Genomic DNA, 17,921 nt, shown 5'->3' with positions numbered 1-17,921 from the left:
TTTTTTAAATATGTTCTCATCATGCTGACACATATTAAAACACAATAACTTTTGAATTATATAAAATTTTATAAAAATATTTTAAAGTACTACAGGTCTCCTCTATGCATATGAACACTCACTTTAATTTATTTATTTACTTATTTTTACAAGCTCAGATTCTGGAATTGTTCAACCTCAACTGAAAAACATTTTGTCATGGAAAATATGCAGCTTACTGATATTTAGAATGGTTTTCCTGTAATTAACTCTCCCTTGAGGATTTTAAGTTAGCAGCAGTAAAATTACCAACAGTACTCTAATACACACCACATGCGCTGGTGTTCAATTCTCAGTGGTCTAATAGGCTTTCTGCTAAAGAACTTTTTTTTTTTCCCCCAAAATCAAAACAAAACTGTCCTAAGCATAAAATGAAAGAATTATCATATTTATATGTGCTGGGAAAAGTACATTTTTAACTTTTGTTTGCCTTATATTCAATCAACCATTAAAACAAGTATCAACTATTTTTGATATTCTCTGTGAGTATATTCTACTCTAATATAAAAGTTTAATTGGATGAAGTCAGAACATACTTTCGGTTCAATTTTAAAGCTCAATCCAGATCTCATCTGGCTATTAAAATTATTTCCAAACACGATAACTGTTTAAATTTTTCGTATCACTAGAAACAGACTGCCTTCATCTAATCTCACATTTTATTCTGGTTTAATATTTATCCTAACTTAATAAATAAACTGCAATTGTTGCATAAAATTGGAGAAATCTGTCGAAAATGCTTTCTTTGAAACATGACTTTTGATTCACTGAAGCTAAGAGCAATGAGAGAGCTCAGAGAGAAGCTGGTCCTCAAAATGTCAAGTTCAAGTTCTTTACAGCTACCTGTGGCCATGAGTTGATTTACCTATGCAACACAGCCTAAGTAAGTAAAATTAAACAGAAAAAGAACACAGAAAATTATTCCTCTTATGATATATAAATCCCCTTTTAAAAGTCCACTGTGCAAGTGAACTGGAATCATCGATAGTCCATATTACAGAAAAGAAGTTTATATATTAAGAATTAGCCACTTCGTTTAAAAAAAAAGATTACTACTGGAATAACAAAGTGACCTCAAATGTACATAAAATAAATATGGGTATCCACTTAGTGTGATGTGAAGTAGATACCATGACTATTTATTCTTAACAGGACACATAATGTATATCTTATATACAACTATTGTCCTAAACTAATTCCCCTTTATAGTTTATGCATTTTCTAAAGGGTTCCAAGTCAAGAAAAGTTACTCTAGAAAAATCAGTGAAACTACAAAGGATGATTAGGAGAACAAGCCAAGTTCATCTCCTAATGATCATGGGTTCCCCAAGTGTTAGACAGAGAATCTAGTATATGTTGATCCTAAAAAGGAAGCAATAGTATCTGGCATTACTGAAGTTACAAGAGAATAGCATGATTTAGGATCTCTACAGGGTCTGTCATCTCTAGAAAATCAGATGAGTTACTTGTATCATTCTATATGAATACAAGATACTTTTAAAACTGTTAAATCCTCCTCATATATTTCTATTAGCATGCACATTCTGTACAAAATAAAAATGTCTTGCATTCAATAGAATTCTACTGCTTAACTATTACAGTATTTGAATTAAAACCAATCCTTCTACCACTTAAAACATTTTTTAGGTGGCTTTAATTTGAATATAAAATTCCCATTATATTTAACAATGAATTTTAGAAGACAGCATAGCACAACAGTAGGAAAAACTGACTATCATCAGTTAACCCGGGCTTTAGTCCTATATTTACCAAGAATTATTTTGGCCTTTTGTTTCCTCAGTTTTCTTACCTGTAAAGAATAAAGGTAGACTAGACTTTAGCTTTAGGTTCTTTCCAGATCTAAAATGCTCTGATAATAAATAACTGACAAACTGGGCTCTGTGCATTAGGAGAATGTTACGCATCATTATAACTGATTTCTAATAAATTTTTAAACTATAAAATGGAAGAAAATGTCCTCAAGAATCAAATATCCACCTCTGCTTGCTGCTGCTAATTTCCATACAGAATATTTAATCATACAGGAAGTATTAATTTTAATTTAAAAATATGACTCAGTTTCTGCAAAGTTCAAGAAATCTCCCATTACAAAATGACTTTTATAAATAACCACTTTGGAGGGTCTCTCTTTGAAAAATTACCTAAACTCCTTTTCCCCAAGCAAGTTAATGTGAACTTGGGAAGGGCAATTAAATTGTCAGAATTAAAAAATTTGTTTTTAACTAGAAGGTAGCCAGAAGTAGAGTCATGGGGCTAGTATTGATCGCCCGAACAGAGAACATCACTCTTCAGGCATTTACTCTGCCACCTTTACACCAGAGGCTTTCCTTCAAATCAAATCAATCTATAAAAAAAGATGGCTCTTACTACTAAAATATATAACTAATCTCCAACGGCATTTATATTTAGATGTCTTCCTTTGATCATGATAATACAGTTCATAATATTTTAAGATTCTGCATTTTCAAAATGTCCTGTCTCCTTAGTTTAATTAATTATAAATAAAAGTGAGGTCATAAAACAGTATAAAACTGAGATACTGTCCTCAGTAATGTCTATTTTAAGTATTCATATTCAACATTGAAGCATAGTATTTACCCATGTGAAATTCTATAATTTCAACTGCTTTTTGATCATATTGTTTTGTTTTACATACTTGATTCTTAATACGTTTATTTTCATTAGCTTCCTCATTGTTTAAGTTAGGATTAAAAAAAGAGTTTCATAATTAACATAAAATTAAAATTGAATATCAACTATAAGATACTTTAATAAAACATTAAAAAATTAAGCTCTTTGCTTACATAATGTATTAGCAGAAATTATGCTGACATCGAACAATACCATAGTACAATCTGTGTGCTGAGTTTCCAAACTGTCTAATTTTTCTCTATTACTTAAAATTAAAAATATATACAAAGTATGATTAATTAGAGCTTGTTATATTAAATATGACATATTTCTTAATTCGAAGACCACAGAAGCATCACCTATACATTTGGTTAGTTTTTAAAAGTATACATTTCAGATTTAAATATTTGTTTTTAATCTTTCAGAATGTTTTAAATATTCATCATTGTAAGATTAGTGTAAAATATACCAAATAGAATGGAATTATGTAAAATGCTTAACTTCACTTCTCTCTCTCAATTTAAGAGTGTATAACAAAACATAGATAACTAATATTATATTAAAGTTTCAATTACTATTTAGAGTAATTAGAGTGAAATCTACTTCTGTACAGGATGAAAAAGTCTTAGGACAGTAAGCATTGCTAATAAATATCTTTTTTTAATGAGACTCTTAGCATTAAAAAAGTTGACATGATAATATTATTTTAAAAGGTAAAGTTCAACAACAAAATTAAAATTTATTCATTATGAAGAATTCTATAATTCCCCAAAATGGTTAAATGTACTATTTTTGATTTTAATAAGCTCGATACTAAATCTATAAATCTATAAAACACAAATTTTAAATTCATTTACTGATATTTCTCTCAGCATAAAAGATGAACAGTTTGCCTATGTGCAATTTTAGAAAACAAGTTCCCTTCTCCAGATATGAAAGACAAAATTTTCAAAAACATTTTTATTGTCATAGACTTCAGAACTCACAAGTCAATGTAAAATGACAGTTGAGAAGATAGAAAAATACTTATTAAATTTTAAGTGCACATGGTAACATCTGTCTGACTGAAAAAGATAAAACTGCAAAAAAGGTTAATTTTTTCAATGTAAAGGTCATTAACCAAAAAACAAAAACAAAAAAATGGAAGGAAAAATATATATATAACTCTGAAATCTATGGCACCACATAAAAAGTACATGAACCTTAAACAGCAAAAGTGGCCTAATTAATTCTATATTTTATTTCTCCTTCTCCACCTCCTCTAGTTGAGATGTAGGGCCCTAAGACTATTATTGCTTTTAGATCACTTTGTTATTGACTATTCTCTGTATGATCATTTATTTTAAAGGACTGATGTCACATTTGGTGTTATATCTGATGACATATTGTGGACATTTTCTTCCAGAAATGGCTCTTTAAGGCTGAGTGCAAGAGGTTAAGCTGCCTGACTGAGGCCAAACTAGGATCAGACTTTTAATCTAAATTCTTAATATCCTTATTGAATGCAATTTAACATTTATTTTGTATACTACATAATATCATTTAACCATAAGCTGCTGCATGTTAAATACCCTGGAAAAGAAAAATTAAAACTATTTCTTATCTTACTAAAAAATAACCAATTTATATTTTATAATCAAAATAATTTTAATGTGGAGAGGGGCATTTTTACCCCTAATCAATATATCTTAATTGGCTTTCAAAAATTATAAAATATTAAGTGAAACCCTATGATCAAAGAGAATATATTATCAATCCAAAGGACTTTTTCAGTTTTTCCAATTTGCTCATCAGGCTTCTACCTAAACTCAATCATACTGATATGCATTACATCAAAAAAGGAAACATGTTTTGTTAAGCTCTGATAATAAGATGATGCAGAACAGGAACATATGAAAATAATGTCTATTCTATTTTTCCAGGAGCCATCTATCACAACCATCTACAAATCAAGGCTCAGAAAGTATCTAGGCACTTGGACATTTATTACCATCTCTCCCACTTCATAATCTCATGCTAAAATACCACGGTTGAGGGAAAACCATATACACACAACAGAACCTAGAAACCTATTTGGTTTGTAAATGCTGTCTTTCTGATATTCATGGATTTAAGGCAAGCGTCATGGATTAATTTATTCAAAGCTGAATGTGTCATTTAAAAGGAGAAATATTTTATCCTCCTACTCTGAAACAAAGGGTCTATGTTAAGTAAGTTTTCCATGTGTAACATAATAAATAAATATACTTGACACCATAATTTAATAGGACCCTACACTAACTATAAAAAATTTAACTTCTCCTTCTAGGGCGAATAAGTATGAAATGTGGCATTGGACCATTTTACAGTGCCTTGTAATAATGAAGTTATGCTCTTCATTACCAAGTATTGTACCTGCTGCTATTGCCAAGGAGTGGTTTATACACTGACCATGTTCCACGGCTGTTTTTAGTGTCGCTTCAGGATGTGTCGATCCTAGAGGGTTACGCACAAATCGTCGCCGGCGCCGCAAGTCATCTTCCCAGTAGTCAAGGCGCCAGAACTCACGAGGACGACTACAATGAAACAGAGAAGCCACATATGTTAGCAATTATCAAACAGCGTGGTAGCACTGAATTTCTGCATAAAGCTCTCCTTGTTTGCTCTGCCTTTTTTTTTGCTCTCCTTCCTCTTAATTTCTCCCTCCACCTCACACTCCCCTTTCTGCAATCTTTAACTTAGGTATGTCCTTGAAAATAACAATATCACCTTCCAGTCTAAGGAACTCCTTTTCCTTTTTCTTGGAAGGTGAAATGAGCACTAAATACATCATTTTGAAATGAATTGCTGACAGTGTGATCAGTTTCCCCACACTCTAGTGGCATGTGCTCTGATTTCAGCCTCATTTCAGCCTCAGCAGGGCACCTTTCTCTGTGGTTGCATTTATAAACCAGAATAAGGAAAGGGCTATTATAAATACGGTATAGCATTACCTATATTAATCAAAGTCTGTCCCCCTTCATTTTTCTTCCTAATTTGTGCCTTTTTGCACAAGGTCAGTAAATCATACCATGAATTCTTGGTCCAGAAAGTGTTAACTTTAATGAATATCTCAGTTACATGGTTATGTATGTGATAATAAAATATTACTCTGTTTAGATGTGCAGGAATTTAATTAAAATAATCTCTTAAAATATTCATTACATTTAGCCCCTGAGGCTTAGAACAACACAAGAAAATGCATTTCTTTTCCATTTACTGTTTTTAAATAAACCATGCCTATAGAGTGAAACAGCAATCTATTTTCAAGCAAATCAGATTGGATTTCTGTTTTATGTAGTCTGTTTTTATATTTAATTAAAAACTACATGCTATATGATGTGCAATAATTGCTATACCAAAAGCATACTTTTGGAAATGTATTTTTTAAAGGGTTTGCTCAATTCAAGTTCTACTATATTTTCCCCAATTATGCAGATCTTTTATATGGCAATATATAAATGTCAACTTTCACTCCTGTTAACTAATCATGATCTAGCATGCTGGAAAATATTTTATAAGAAAAATACTAATATCAAGTTTTTTTCAGTTACAGTAAAAAAAATCTCTGATGAATATATTAACTAAAGATACACAGCACGAAAACCTGTAAGTTTCTATAATGAAATTTAAAAAATTCATAATCAAAACTTCTACAAGTAATGACTAATACAAAATAAAATCTCACTTGTATTTCATGAGCTAATAAAATTGTACCTGTCAGCTTTGACAAATTAGTAGTCTTGACCAATTGACAGTCCCAAAATATCTATGTAAAAGTTACCCATATTTTGACATTTTAAAGATGCTACCTTTAAAAATTCAAAATAGATTTGTAAATAGGTACTTTATCAACTAAAAATTATCTCAGATTAATAAAAGCATAGACAACAAACATTATTTAAAGAAAATATTTTTTAAAAACAATAGGAATCCAATGCTCTTTTCTGAGAATGCTGGAGAGACAACGAGAACATCAAAGATTTCCTTTGTTGATTTTGATCGTGCACAAAGAAAAGATATATTATTGTTAAAATGGCATACAAAAAGGTATAAGAATTGCAGTCCTCAAAAAGAAAAAAGAAAAATCTCTTTTATTTTTCTTTGTTATTTTGCTGTCTATATTTTAAATAAAAACTAATATTATGATATCATTTAAAAATAGATAAGAAATACCTACAGAATATACATAGAAGCAAAAGACAACAGTTGTTTGAACTCAATTAATAAAACTCTCCTTAGGTGAGAGGGGAAAAGGCAGTACACAGATGGCTATGTGTATGGCTTTGATAGTCATGGAGCTTGGATAGGCACTTCATCATTCTGCCTACCTACATTTATCTGTTAAAATTATTATCAAATATCAGCCAGGATGCCGTCGTGAATCACAGGCTGCTCCTCGTCTTCAGGGGAATGATACAATGAGCATCTATTCATCAGTGCAGCAATCGGCACAAGTAATTAGTTCCCTAGACTGAGATCTCCTACAAAGCCTATTTCGGTCAGCACCACAAACATATGACGATGTAAAGCTAATGAAAGGTGCTAAAATTTGTTAACCTTTTCTGCCATCAATCCTTCTAATATTCTATGCTTCAGTATTATGCAAAGGTGGTAAATTATTAATTTGTCATTCATCCATCCTTCTGAATTTTGAGTCAAATTAAACGATGTCATTCTTCTTGATAACAATTAAAATTATAAGAGACGTTAAACTGCTATTATAAAATTATTACTAAATTAGTAACAATAGATTCTAGTATAATGCACAAGAGTGAAGTCAAATCCAATGGCTAATAAAGGATGTGTGCAATAATTTTTGTCATACAGAAGAAAAACCAGAGGAATCATAAAATCATTCACAAATTATCAAGTAACTCAAAGACAATATCTATAAGAGTAATAACCAAAATCAGGAGGAAATAGAACCATAATATTTATTTTTATGCTCTTTTCCACTAATAAAAAATGGTCACAATGGTGACATTTGGCTGAAAAAAAAGCACCAATACATCAAGAACTGAGAATTTGTTCACATAGTAGAAAAATTTTTAAGTTTCACTTACCCTAACTATATACTTCTGTCTTTAAATGTAAATGTTCTACCGAAAATAAAAAAATACTTAGATACAATCCAAATAGAATTTTTCCCTCAGCATGATAATCTTTATACCTTACCATGATAATCTTTACAATATCCTAAAGCTGTATCTCAGACTATCTGCCCAATACGAGTAGTCTACCTCCTGTTACAACAATTCAAAATAATGTGAAGACAAGGCAAAAATCACTTATTTCAGAACACAGATCTAGAATGGATTAAAAAAATCACCTAGAGAGACCAATAATTTCAATACATTTTTTGAGAGTCTCTCCATATAAAGCACTGCTCCAGGTGATATAAGATAAAAACCCTTAAGGAATTTCCTCATAATGGAATAGCTATTAGCCTCATTTGAAAAAATAGCATTTATCATCCAATTTCTGATGGTGAGAATAATACATATTCTTTGGAAAAAAAGTCATATTCATTTTTTCAGATGAGGGTAATTTTACATGTTTACAATCATTTTACATAGTAAAAGACCTGAGCCTAAAAATCCAATGTTTTGTCCTCTTAACCCTGCTCTCTCCGATAACATACACTTTCAGTATAAAGCTCTATCACTGAAAAAATGAGGCACGCTTTGTCATTTTAGAACAGTATTGGAAAGAAGAATGTGTAGGTTTCATCAACTTACTAAAAGTTTTAATCATTCACATCAAGATTTCACTCTCATATAAGAAATACTGCTACCCCCTCCCCAAAAGCCCTTTCTAGGGGAAAGAGGATAAGAGACTGGCAAACTTGGCATATCGATCCAACTCTCTTCCCATAAGGTTAATTAACTAAATAAAATATTGCATATTTTTGAAGTTATCACCATGGTACGGCTAGAAAAATTAAAAAGACTTCATGTATTCAGAAACAGACTGTTGACCAAATACAAGCATGGATAAGATGAGAAATCACTTACTCTAAGACCATAGAAATACATATCTAGATCATTATATATCGATACCTCTATATATCTGTATCTATCCAAAAAATTATATTAATACTACATGGTGCCACATTTACAAACTTCATCTATATCCATTTCCACTGATAATTAAAACTAAGATCCCAAAAAGTATTCAAATTAAGGATGTAAGCCTAGGCTCAATAAGATCTGGAAATACAGCCTTCTCTATAAAAGGTGCTGTAATTAGGTCTCCTATTAGTACACAACCTCCAAGTACTAAAATCTTTGACTAATAGGAATACACGTTTTTGAAAAGTTATAGATGATACCGAAATTAAATGTTCTCTCTTTTCTCTCTAATGATTTCTCCCCCATTCTTTGGTCTAATTTCAAAGGCTGAGATTAAAATTACAATGTAGTCTAATTGTTGTTTTTTCTAATTCTAAACCTAAGTCATCTAACGATCCTTCTACTTTTTAAAAAACCTTCACATTTATGTGTTTGCACACACTTTTAACATATTGCTACAATCTATATAAAAGAATACTAAAACAAAGCCATTTTAATATACAGAATATATATTTTCTGTTCTAGAAGAACAGAATCGAATACATTGTTGAAATAAATCTTAGAAGGAAATATAACTCAAGTATCAATAGATAGGCTTTAGATTTATTCCCTTTCCTAGGCCTACTGTGGTTAGTGATTTGATCAGGTACAACAAATGAAAAAGAATGAGTCAAATAAGAATCAGCTGGAAAAGGTAGAAGTATTAAAACAGAGAATCAATAACTAAGGTATGATCCACATTCTTCCTCTAATAGTTGAACGGCTTAACTATAAATAATCCATATTTTTCACACGTAAATTATAAGACTTTTTAAAAGCTAGTTTTCTCGAAGAAAGTATGGCAAGCCAATTAGCCAATTAACAATGTATGAAGGGATGAATATTGAAATGGAATCCTAAAATATTTTCTAATAACAATGATTGACTCTTTACCTTCAGCCAAAGCTAGGGATACAAGGATTATTAAATTATTGTCCCTGACCTCATGGAGAAGACAGATGTGAAAATAAATACTAAGAATTCAAAAAAAGTGTGATAGGGGCTGGCCCGGTGGCGCAAGCGTTAAGTGCGCGTGCTCCGCTGCGGCGGCCCAGGGTTCGCCAGTTCGGATCCCAGGCGCGCACCGATGCACTGCTTGTCAGGCCATGCTGTGGCGGCGTCCCATATAAAGTGGAGGAAGATGGGCATGGATGTTAGCCAAGAGACAGTCCTCCTCAGCAAAAAGAGGAGGATTGGCAGATGTTAGCTCAAGGCCGATCTTCCTCATTAAAAAAAAAAAAAGTCTGATAGATCAGAGCTCTATTAAATGGCTATTAAACTGCACAACTTCAGGGGGCACTGTTCACATCAAAATTTGTGTAAATGGCACTCCTGGAGTTGTGCAATGCTCATTTTGCATTGCTATATGGACACCCTATGAAAATGATGGGGTGCTATGAAAACACCCTTTCTTTTTCCCTCTCCATTACAATGCCCCAGCTCTTTCTTTCTCTCCCAGAATTACATCTAATCTTGGGAACAGGGAACAGAACAAGGCCATACTATCCCCCTAGCAGTCACACAGTTAGTATTTCCCTGCTGTAGGCAAAGGTGGTCAGACCAGGAATAGGTATGCCTGTCAAAAAATAGGCAAAATTCAATATGCAGAATAAAATAATCAAGTACAAGAGAAACATTACATTTATTTCACTGAAGTCATTAAGTTCACATTGCTTTATTAAGGTAGATTATTTTCGTGTTATCGTTCTACTACAGTAGAACAATGTTAACTACTGAAATCAGTGGTAGCTATATATAAGTATTCTGATTATTCTATAACCTAAATGTATTGACATTTATTCTTCAAATTAGTCAGATATATGCATGTCTGTCATCTCACTGGTTTTAGTGTCATTTTATTATCACTTGGATCTACATCAATAAAAGAATGCTAGTTTTCAAAAGAAAAACTGTCACTATGCAATTATACCAGAAAAATTTCCCATTTTCCATCTTACCCACTTTCTCGTGACAATAACCGATAAATCTTGATGACCCTAACAGAAGTCAGTAATAAATTCTTCTGGCTAGAGAAAAGTTCTAAATCCTAAAAGATTTTAGTACTTCATATTTTGTTTTTAAATTTTTATATTACCTGTTTTTCTAACTCCTGTATCTGGCTAGCTTCTATCCATATTTTTAGATTAAAAATTCATGCTAGATATTAGCTACAAGTTAAATAAATGGTAACCTCTAAAAAGAAGCAAACATTTTCAGCGCACTGTCAGCCAGAAGATAAAAGTGCTTAAGTTCTAGAAGGGTTTCACTTTCTGCATAAATCTTGGTGAAATAACGTTCAGGTACTATAGGGTATCATACAATATAAAAGAATGCTTTATCTCACAAACTGAAATCTACCGTGACTTCATGCAGATAGATAGAAAGAATATTAACTAAAGCCTCTGTTTACCAAGTACCAACTATAAATCAAACGCAAGAGATCTATGCACTATGCTGTCTTAACGAAAAGGAAAAAAGACCTTCAATTGCATGGATTCCAGCAGAGGATTCTAAAGCAGAATTCCTTCTTTATTGAGGCCTGACATAGAGATTTTATGTTACATTGAGTCACTAGAGCATCATATACATTATTTAATTATATGAAATATTTTTATGTAGTTATGAATTTCTGCATGGTATTATTCAGTGTATTTCTCTATTTGCTTTTAGAGACATCTAGACACCCATCCTCAATTAGTTATTAGTCCAGGTATTTTAAAACACATAATTTTGCAACAAAGTCAATTATTCAAGAAATAATTCCAAGTTTTTCCTAGCTGCTGTTAGCCTGTTAACCATTTCTTTATTCACTTAGCATTTTTACCAGGGAGTAAGCAATGTTATGAGAAAATCAAAAACTAGCATTAATTATACTATCAGTTAAAATTCTAACAAAAGACAACTAAAAAAAAAAACATTAAAATGATGTTGGATACCAAAAGCCCTAAAACTCACCTCAGTACCCACACTATTTAGACAAATCTGATCTATTTTTCCCACAAATCTAATTTAAAAAAAATAATTCACCAAACTTTTGTTGAGTGCCAACTATGTACCAGACCTTGGTACGTACGAATGAATTATGCTGGGCTCAGCCTAAAATTTTTTTATGTTTTAATCATGATAAGGAAATTATCAAATATCAAAAATAATACAACTTTAAAATAGATAGCATTTATTGCATTAGGCTACTCTGTGCTAGATATCACGCTCTTATCTCTTATGTATAATACACATTATCACCAAGCCTCACAACAACCCTGCCACAATTAAATACTGTTATTTTCATTTTAAAGATGAAGAAACTAAGTCCTACTCATCAGTAGTAAATAGTAAGAGTCTATGGACTTCAAAGCCAATGAGCTTTTCACACGACATTTCCTATAGAAACTCTTATTGGATGCTATTATAGCCATGATCAAAGTACTAATTAACCCTGCCTGGGAGGATCGAGGATTTCATTAAGGTTTCAATGAGAATCTATTTTGTAAGTTCCATGAGGACAAGGGTTTGTGTCTATCCAATTCACTGACCAAGCACAGTAACTGGAACAAAGCAGGCAATTAATAAGTAATCAATTAAAGAATAAATAAGATGACTTTTTAAAAGAAACTTAAATGATAAACAGGAGTCTGCTGGGCAAAATAGAAAAGGCATTACAAACAGAACAAATAGCATGGACAAAGAAATGGAGACATAAAAAGGCACTTTTTTCTAAGGAAGTTTGGGTAAGAAAGATCATTTCAAGGCAGCCTCAGACTGGCAAAAGCTAAGGTAGGAAACATAGGTTTAGCATCAAGATTTTTGTCAGAAGGCCTTGTATAGTTAACTAAAGTAGTTACCTTTACATTTTATAGTCAACAGAGACACAACCAAGCTTTCTCAATACAGGATTAATATGATCAGCCTTGTACGTTACATGGCAGCAATATAAAAGAAGGCAATGGGGGTGGAGCCTAGAGGCTAAGATTCAGGAGACATATTTGAAGTGGAATAGATAAGATTTGGTGAGACATTCAATACGGGAGGTGAGGGAAAAGGAGATAATGAGAATAAAATTGAGGTTTGTGACAAAGGAGTAGTGAGGAGATAAAGATGCTATTTAACTGAAATGATGCAGGTTAAGTAGGTGTGCTTGGGGAGAATCATGTCCTGGATACATAATAATGTCTAGGCAGTAAGCAATATAACTTCGGAACTTGAAAAAGCAGCCTGTGTAAGAGATATAAAATTGGTAGACTGATCAACGTTGGGAGTTGGTGGATTTGATAGTCATCTAACAAAAATTTACTGCGTGTTTATCACAAGCTAGGTATTGTGCTAGATCCAGAGAAAACTACACTGAAAGAACAGGAGAAAAGTGAAAATGAAATCTGGGAAATTTCCATATTTAAAAAATTGGAAAAGAGGAAAAGATCAGTGAAATAAATAGAGAAGGAAGTAATTGGTCCTTACAATCAGTAAGATAACAGGAGAATCAAAATAGAATGGTGCGAAAAAAAGACAAAGAAACAAAAACTCTTCAAAGTAGTGAGTGGGCAGCAATATTTAATTTTGCATAAAAATATTCAGAAGGATGAAGAGAAGCTTTTGTTTTTTGTTTTAAATAATTTTATGATATATAATTTATATATCATGAAGTTCACCTGGTTAAAGCATATAATTCAATGGTTTTTAGTATATTTACAGAGTTGTACAACCATCATCATAATCAAATTTTAGAATATATTTATTTCCCCCAAAAGAAATACCATACACATTACCAGTCACTCCCACTCTCCATTCCTTGGAAATGGACATGTAGAGGATTTCACAGTACGTAGGGTAGAAGGTAGGTGAATGTGTTTGCTTTGGCTTGGAGCTTCTTAAGTCTGGACCAATTTTAAAATAAGTCAAATTGTAAGTGATTGGTAAAAGGCATTTTTATTGGTATTGGAAATTTTTGGAGAGCCTAACAGCTATGAGATGCATATATATATTTTTTGACATTTACAATATCTCTAAGGTACCAAAGAACTGAGTCTAATTTACCTTTTAAGGGAGACTCTTTAAAATTAAATTTATAACTAATTCATACTATAATATATATAACAGCTAAAGTTTTAGAGTAATTTATATTAAAAACCATAGTGTTTAAAATTTCTGCTTATGATATAAAAAATATTTTGGCTTCATTTCCATTATAGTACTTAAAATTAAATACTCTACCACATACTAGATCTATGACCTCTAATAAATCATTTACCATCTGTGGGCCTCCACTGCTATACGTAAAATCATCGTAACTTGTTCAGCCTATCTCACAGGGCTGTTGTGAGGAATCAAATGAAATGGTGCATATGAAACTGCTTCAACAACAGTAAAATGCTATGTAAATGTAAGGTATTATTTTCAGTTAATAATGAATTTAAGTGTTTGCAAAGTTCTAGATGCCACTTACCTTGATAAAGCATGTACTTAAAGTGGTATCACCAGTGATTTCAAAAATGATACAAAACAAAAAACAACAACAAAAAAAGCCCTGATTAAAATGCCCTTTAACAGCCCCTGGCAATGATTAGCTTTTTTCTTTCTCTACAGATTTACCTCTTGTAGATATTTTATATAAATGGAATCATACAATATGTAGAATTTTGTGACTGGTTTCTTTCACTTAGAATAATGTTTTTGAGGTTCATCCATGTTGTAGTGTGTATCAGTGCTTCATTCCTATTTATTGCCAAATAATATTTCATTATATGGATATACTGCATTTTGTTTATCTGTTCATCAGCTGGTGGACATTTGAATTGTTTCCATTTGAGGGGGAACTTTGGGTTTTATAATTAGAAAACTGAAGTACACTTTTGGTTACCTATGCATTTACTTCTCTCCCCTTTCCTAACTCTTTCCCGAGAATTACAATTTTGTTTAGATATCTATCACTTCTTAAATGGTTTGATGACTTATAGAAAATTGACTATAAGCCAATTATAATAATCCTGTCATTCTTGCCAGTGATTGCCAGAATCTAGCTTTAAGCCAATCATTGCATAAATTTTGCCTGACAATCATTTTTCATCAATCTGAAATGCAAAACTTTTATTCAGAGGTTAGGACAGTAGTCCTCCCTTGCTCCTGATGGACTGGAACAAGGAAACAGTAGAACCAGTTGCTGGAAGCTATAACATAACAATGAAGAAGCCAGACTGGGGAAAATGTTTACACATCCAGGGACATAAAACTGAAAGAACTGCAGAAAAATGGAGCTGAAGACCTGCCCTCAAGCCTTTACATACCTGCAGTTTTTATTATGAAAGATAATATACTTCTTCACAAATTCTTTACTTCAGTTTAGAGCCAGGTTTTCTATTACTTGTCTTTGAAACCATCTAACAGATATAAGAATTACTGGTGATATCATTAGTTTGATTACAGTTGTGAAAGAAAAACTAGACAGTAACAAACTCTTGCTTTGGTAGAGATAGTTAACACTGACTTGCCTTTAAAAATTTTTGACAAAGAAGGGTATTAGGGAGACAGGGTGGTAGTTTAAGGACGGTAAAGAACAAACTTAAGCATGTTTGCAGATGAAAAAGACTAAGTCCAAAGAAAAAGAAGAGACTGAAGATGGCATGGGGGAGGAAGACAGGAGCAGGATTTTAGAAAAACAGAAGTATGATCCAGTGAAAAGATAGCATGATTGATTACTTTGGAAGTAAACAAAGTCACCTCCTTCTCTGTAGCAAGATGGAAGGATGTAAGGCCTCTGTATTTTAATAAATGAGTTTATGGTTGAAGAGAAGAAAAACTGAAGGCCTGATTTTGGCCTGATTATTTCTATTTTCTCTATTAAATAATACGGTTTTGATTGAAGAATAGAATAGAGGGGTTAAATTTAGAAGAGTTGCCTTGGGGAATGTGAAAGAAAGCTGACTAAAGGAAGGTTTAAGGATGACTAAGTAGTTACGAAGGCCTAGCTGAGATTGAAAACCATTCATCTAGAGCGGCACTAATCTGTAAAACTGATTTTTTCCCCTCCCAGCTATAGTCAGCAACCTAAAAACAAGAGTAAAAAGAGCAGTTGGCTAAATTCACTCAAGATTTAGGACTAATTTGGTTGGCAGGCCAAAATAAGGAAGGTTAAGGAAAATGAGTAGGCTGGTAAGAATGTTTGGAATGGGCAAGGATGATAAATCTATGATCTTTCTGGATCTCAACAAAATAATATAGGCTTTATGAGACATTGATTCATTGAGAAACCAAATTTACCCCACTTACCAAGTCACTTAGCTTGATGACAATTTGGTTTCCCAATGAATTAATCAATATACCTGTTTAATCAAATGAATCTAGTCCCTTTATTTAATGCTGTTATAAGTTTACAACTTGTACTAAAACATGTCTAGAATGAAAGAACTGAGGCTTATATTATATTTGAAGACTGTCTTCAGTCTTCAAGCTATAGAATCATGGTAGTAAATAGTCACAGAGCTGGACAATGTGCATGTAGAGAACAATGTGAAGCATCAGGAAGACAGGACCTCACTCCTTTGAGAAATATATTACACTATGCTCCTGGAAAGTAGATGGGAACTAAAATTTACTGATTGCCCATAATGTAGTAGGCACTCTGCTAAGTATTTTATATGTGCTCTCATTTAATTCTCAAAACAACTCTGTAAATCAGGAATATAATCTCAATTTAACAGGTGAAGAATTGAGGCTCAGAAGTCAAGTCATAAGAAACAGAACTAGACCTCACATCTGTGATTTTCCATTACCAGAAGATTTTGGTAATGCTACTTTGTTAATACTACTTGCATGCTAGATATTTTCCAACGGGCTAAGATATTCACATGAGGCTCATTAATATATTCATTACAACAGTTTATTGTATTGGAACAAGTTTAAACATCTTTTATGAAATGGCAGATTTGAATGTGACCAAAATTTTTAAATAAATTATATGAAAAACTATTATCACACATTCCAATAAAGAACAATTACAAAATACACAATTTTTACTGCCTTAGCATCACCCAAAATTGAAATAGCAAGGCTATTAGATTGGGGGACAGGAGGAACTGGGTTATAAGGCTCTGTTGCTTTTTAATGGATAAGTAAAACTAAGGTAAATACTAAATACTGTGTAGTGCAGGTCAACATTTGTAACTGAAAAGCCTGGAAGCTATTAATAATCAATGAATGTTTCTAGTAGCTCCCATCACTTGCCCCAAATGTGGAAGAACTACATGGTTTACAAGCATGTACATGAAGCAATATCATAGCCAAGAACCACTGCTTTGGCATTCAGGACTTCCATTTCTCCCAGACTCAGGCCCTATATCACATTGTTGTTGGTGGTGATGTTCTTCAGATAGTTTGTAAGTTATAGGGAGAGAAAGAAAAAGCAAAGAAGTATCAGCCTCCATAGTACATTTTTATCTTTAAATAAATAATTTAAAGTCTCAAATGTAATAGCAACCCAGCATAATCCAACACTTCCTGCCTTTAATCCAAAACTCTCAGGAAAATATTGGTGAAAGCAAATAACTAATTTTAACTGGCATAAAAGAAAAAAATATATACTGCGCTTTGCAAGCTAGATAAATTAGCAAAAAGTATGTGCTCCTTATCCACAGGGGAGAACTGGCTTATTATGTTACACTTCCAGGTTTTTAAGACAGTTGGAAGCCGGTTCTTTCAATAGTTGCTGTCACCTCCTAGAAACGTTCTAGTACTTTCAATTTCGAAGCAATTATTCACATTCAGAAGTGATTTATTTTCCTCTCTTTCTTTACTACATTTCACTTTTTCTAGCTGTCAATGACCATTCTGCTTTGGCTTAATTATATTCATACACAAATATTTTTTGAGTGCATACTACTATTTAGAAAGCTCTGGTTGAGGTGTATAAGGAATACTCACATGGAAACATAGTCTCTAATCTCAAGACATTTACAATCTAATAAATGAGATAAAATAAGCAAACAAAGAATTATATAGTAAGATCCATGCCATAAGAAAAATAAAAATCCAGAGCTTTGAAAATTCAAAAAGAAGGAGTAAGTGGTCACATATGTTTTAAAGGGATCAGGAAATGCTTTAAGGAGCAAG

The 17,921-nt window shown here is 32.3% G+C and overlaps 1 protein-coding gene across 6 annotated transcripts in view; it reads right to left on the bottom strand.

The window, feature by feature from the left end:
- The window catches only part of LRBA (LPS responsive beige-like anchor protein), a 718,950-nt gene that overhangs the window by 312,486 nt on the left and 388,543 nt on the right, over window positions 1–17,921 (bottom strand). For 4 of the 6 annotated variants that reach the window (XM_087437546.1, XM_087437548.1, XM_087437549.1 and 1 more), the window contains exon 38: window positions 5,086–5,246. In XM_087437546.1, the coding sequence (XP_087293672.1) occupies window positions 5,086–5,246 (161 nt within the window). The remainder of the gene's footprint in view (window positions 1–5,085; window positions 5,247–17,921) is intronic. The other 2 variants (XM_087437550.1, XM_014780201.2) reach the window with 1 other exon arrangement.

Source organism: Ceratotherium simum, chromosome 12 (genome assembly GCF_057802395.1).
Source record: "Ceratotherium simum simum isolate JZ-2026a chromosome 12, ASM5780239v1, whole genome shotgun sequence".
NCBI classification, from domain to species: domain Eukaryota; kingdom Metazoa; phylum Chordata; class Mammalia; order Perissodactyla; family Rhinocerotidae; genus Ceratotherium; species Ceratotherium simum.
The sequence above is the reverse complement of the archived record's forward strand: the minus strand, read 5'-3'. Positions and strand labels throughout refer to the sequence as shown.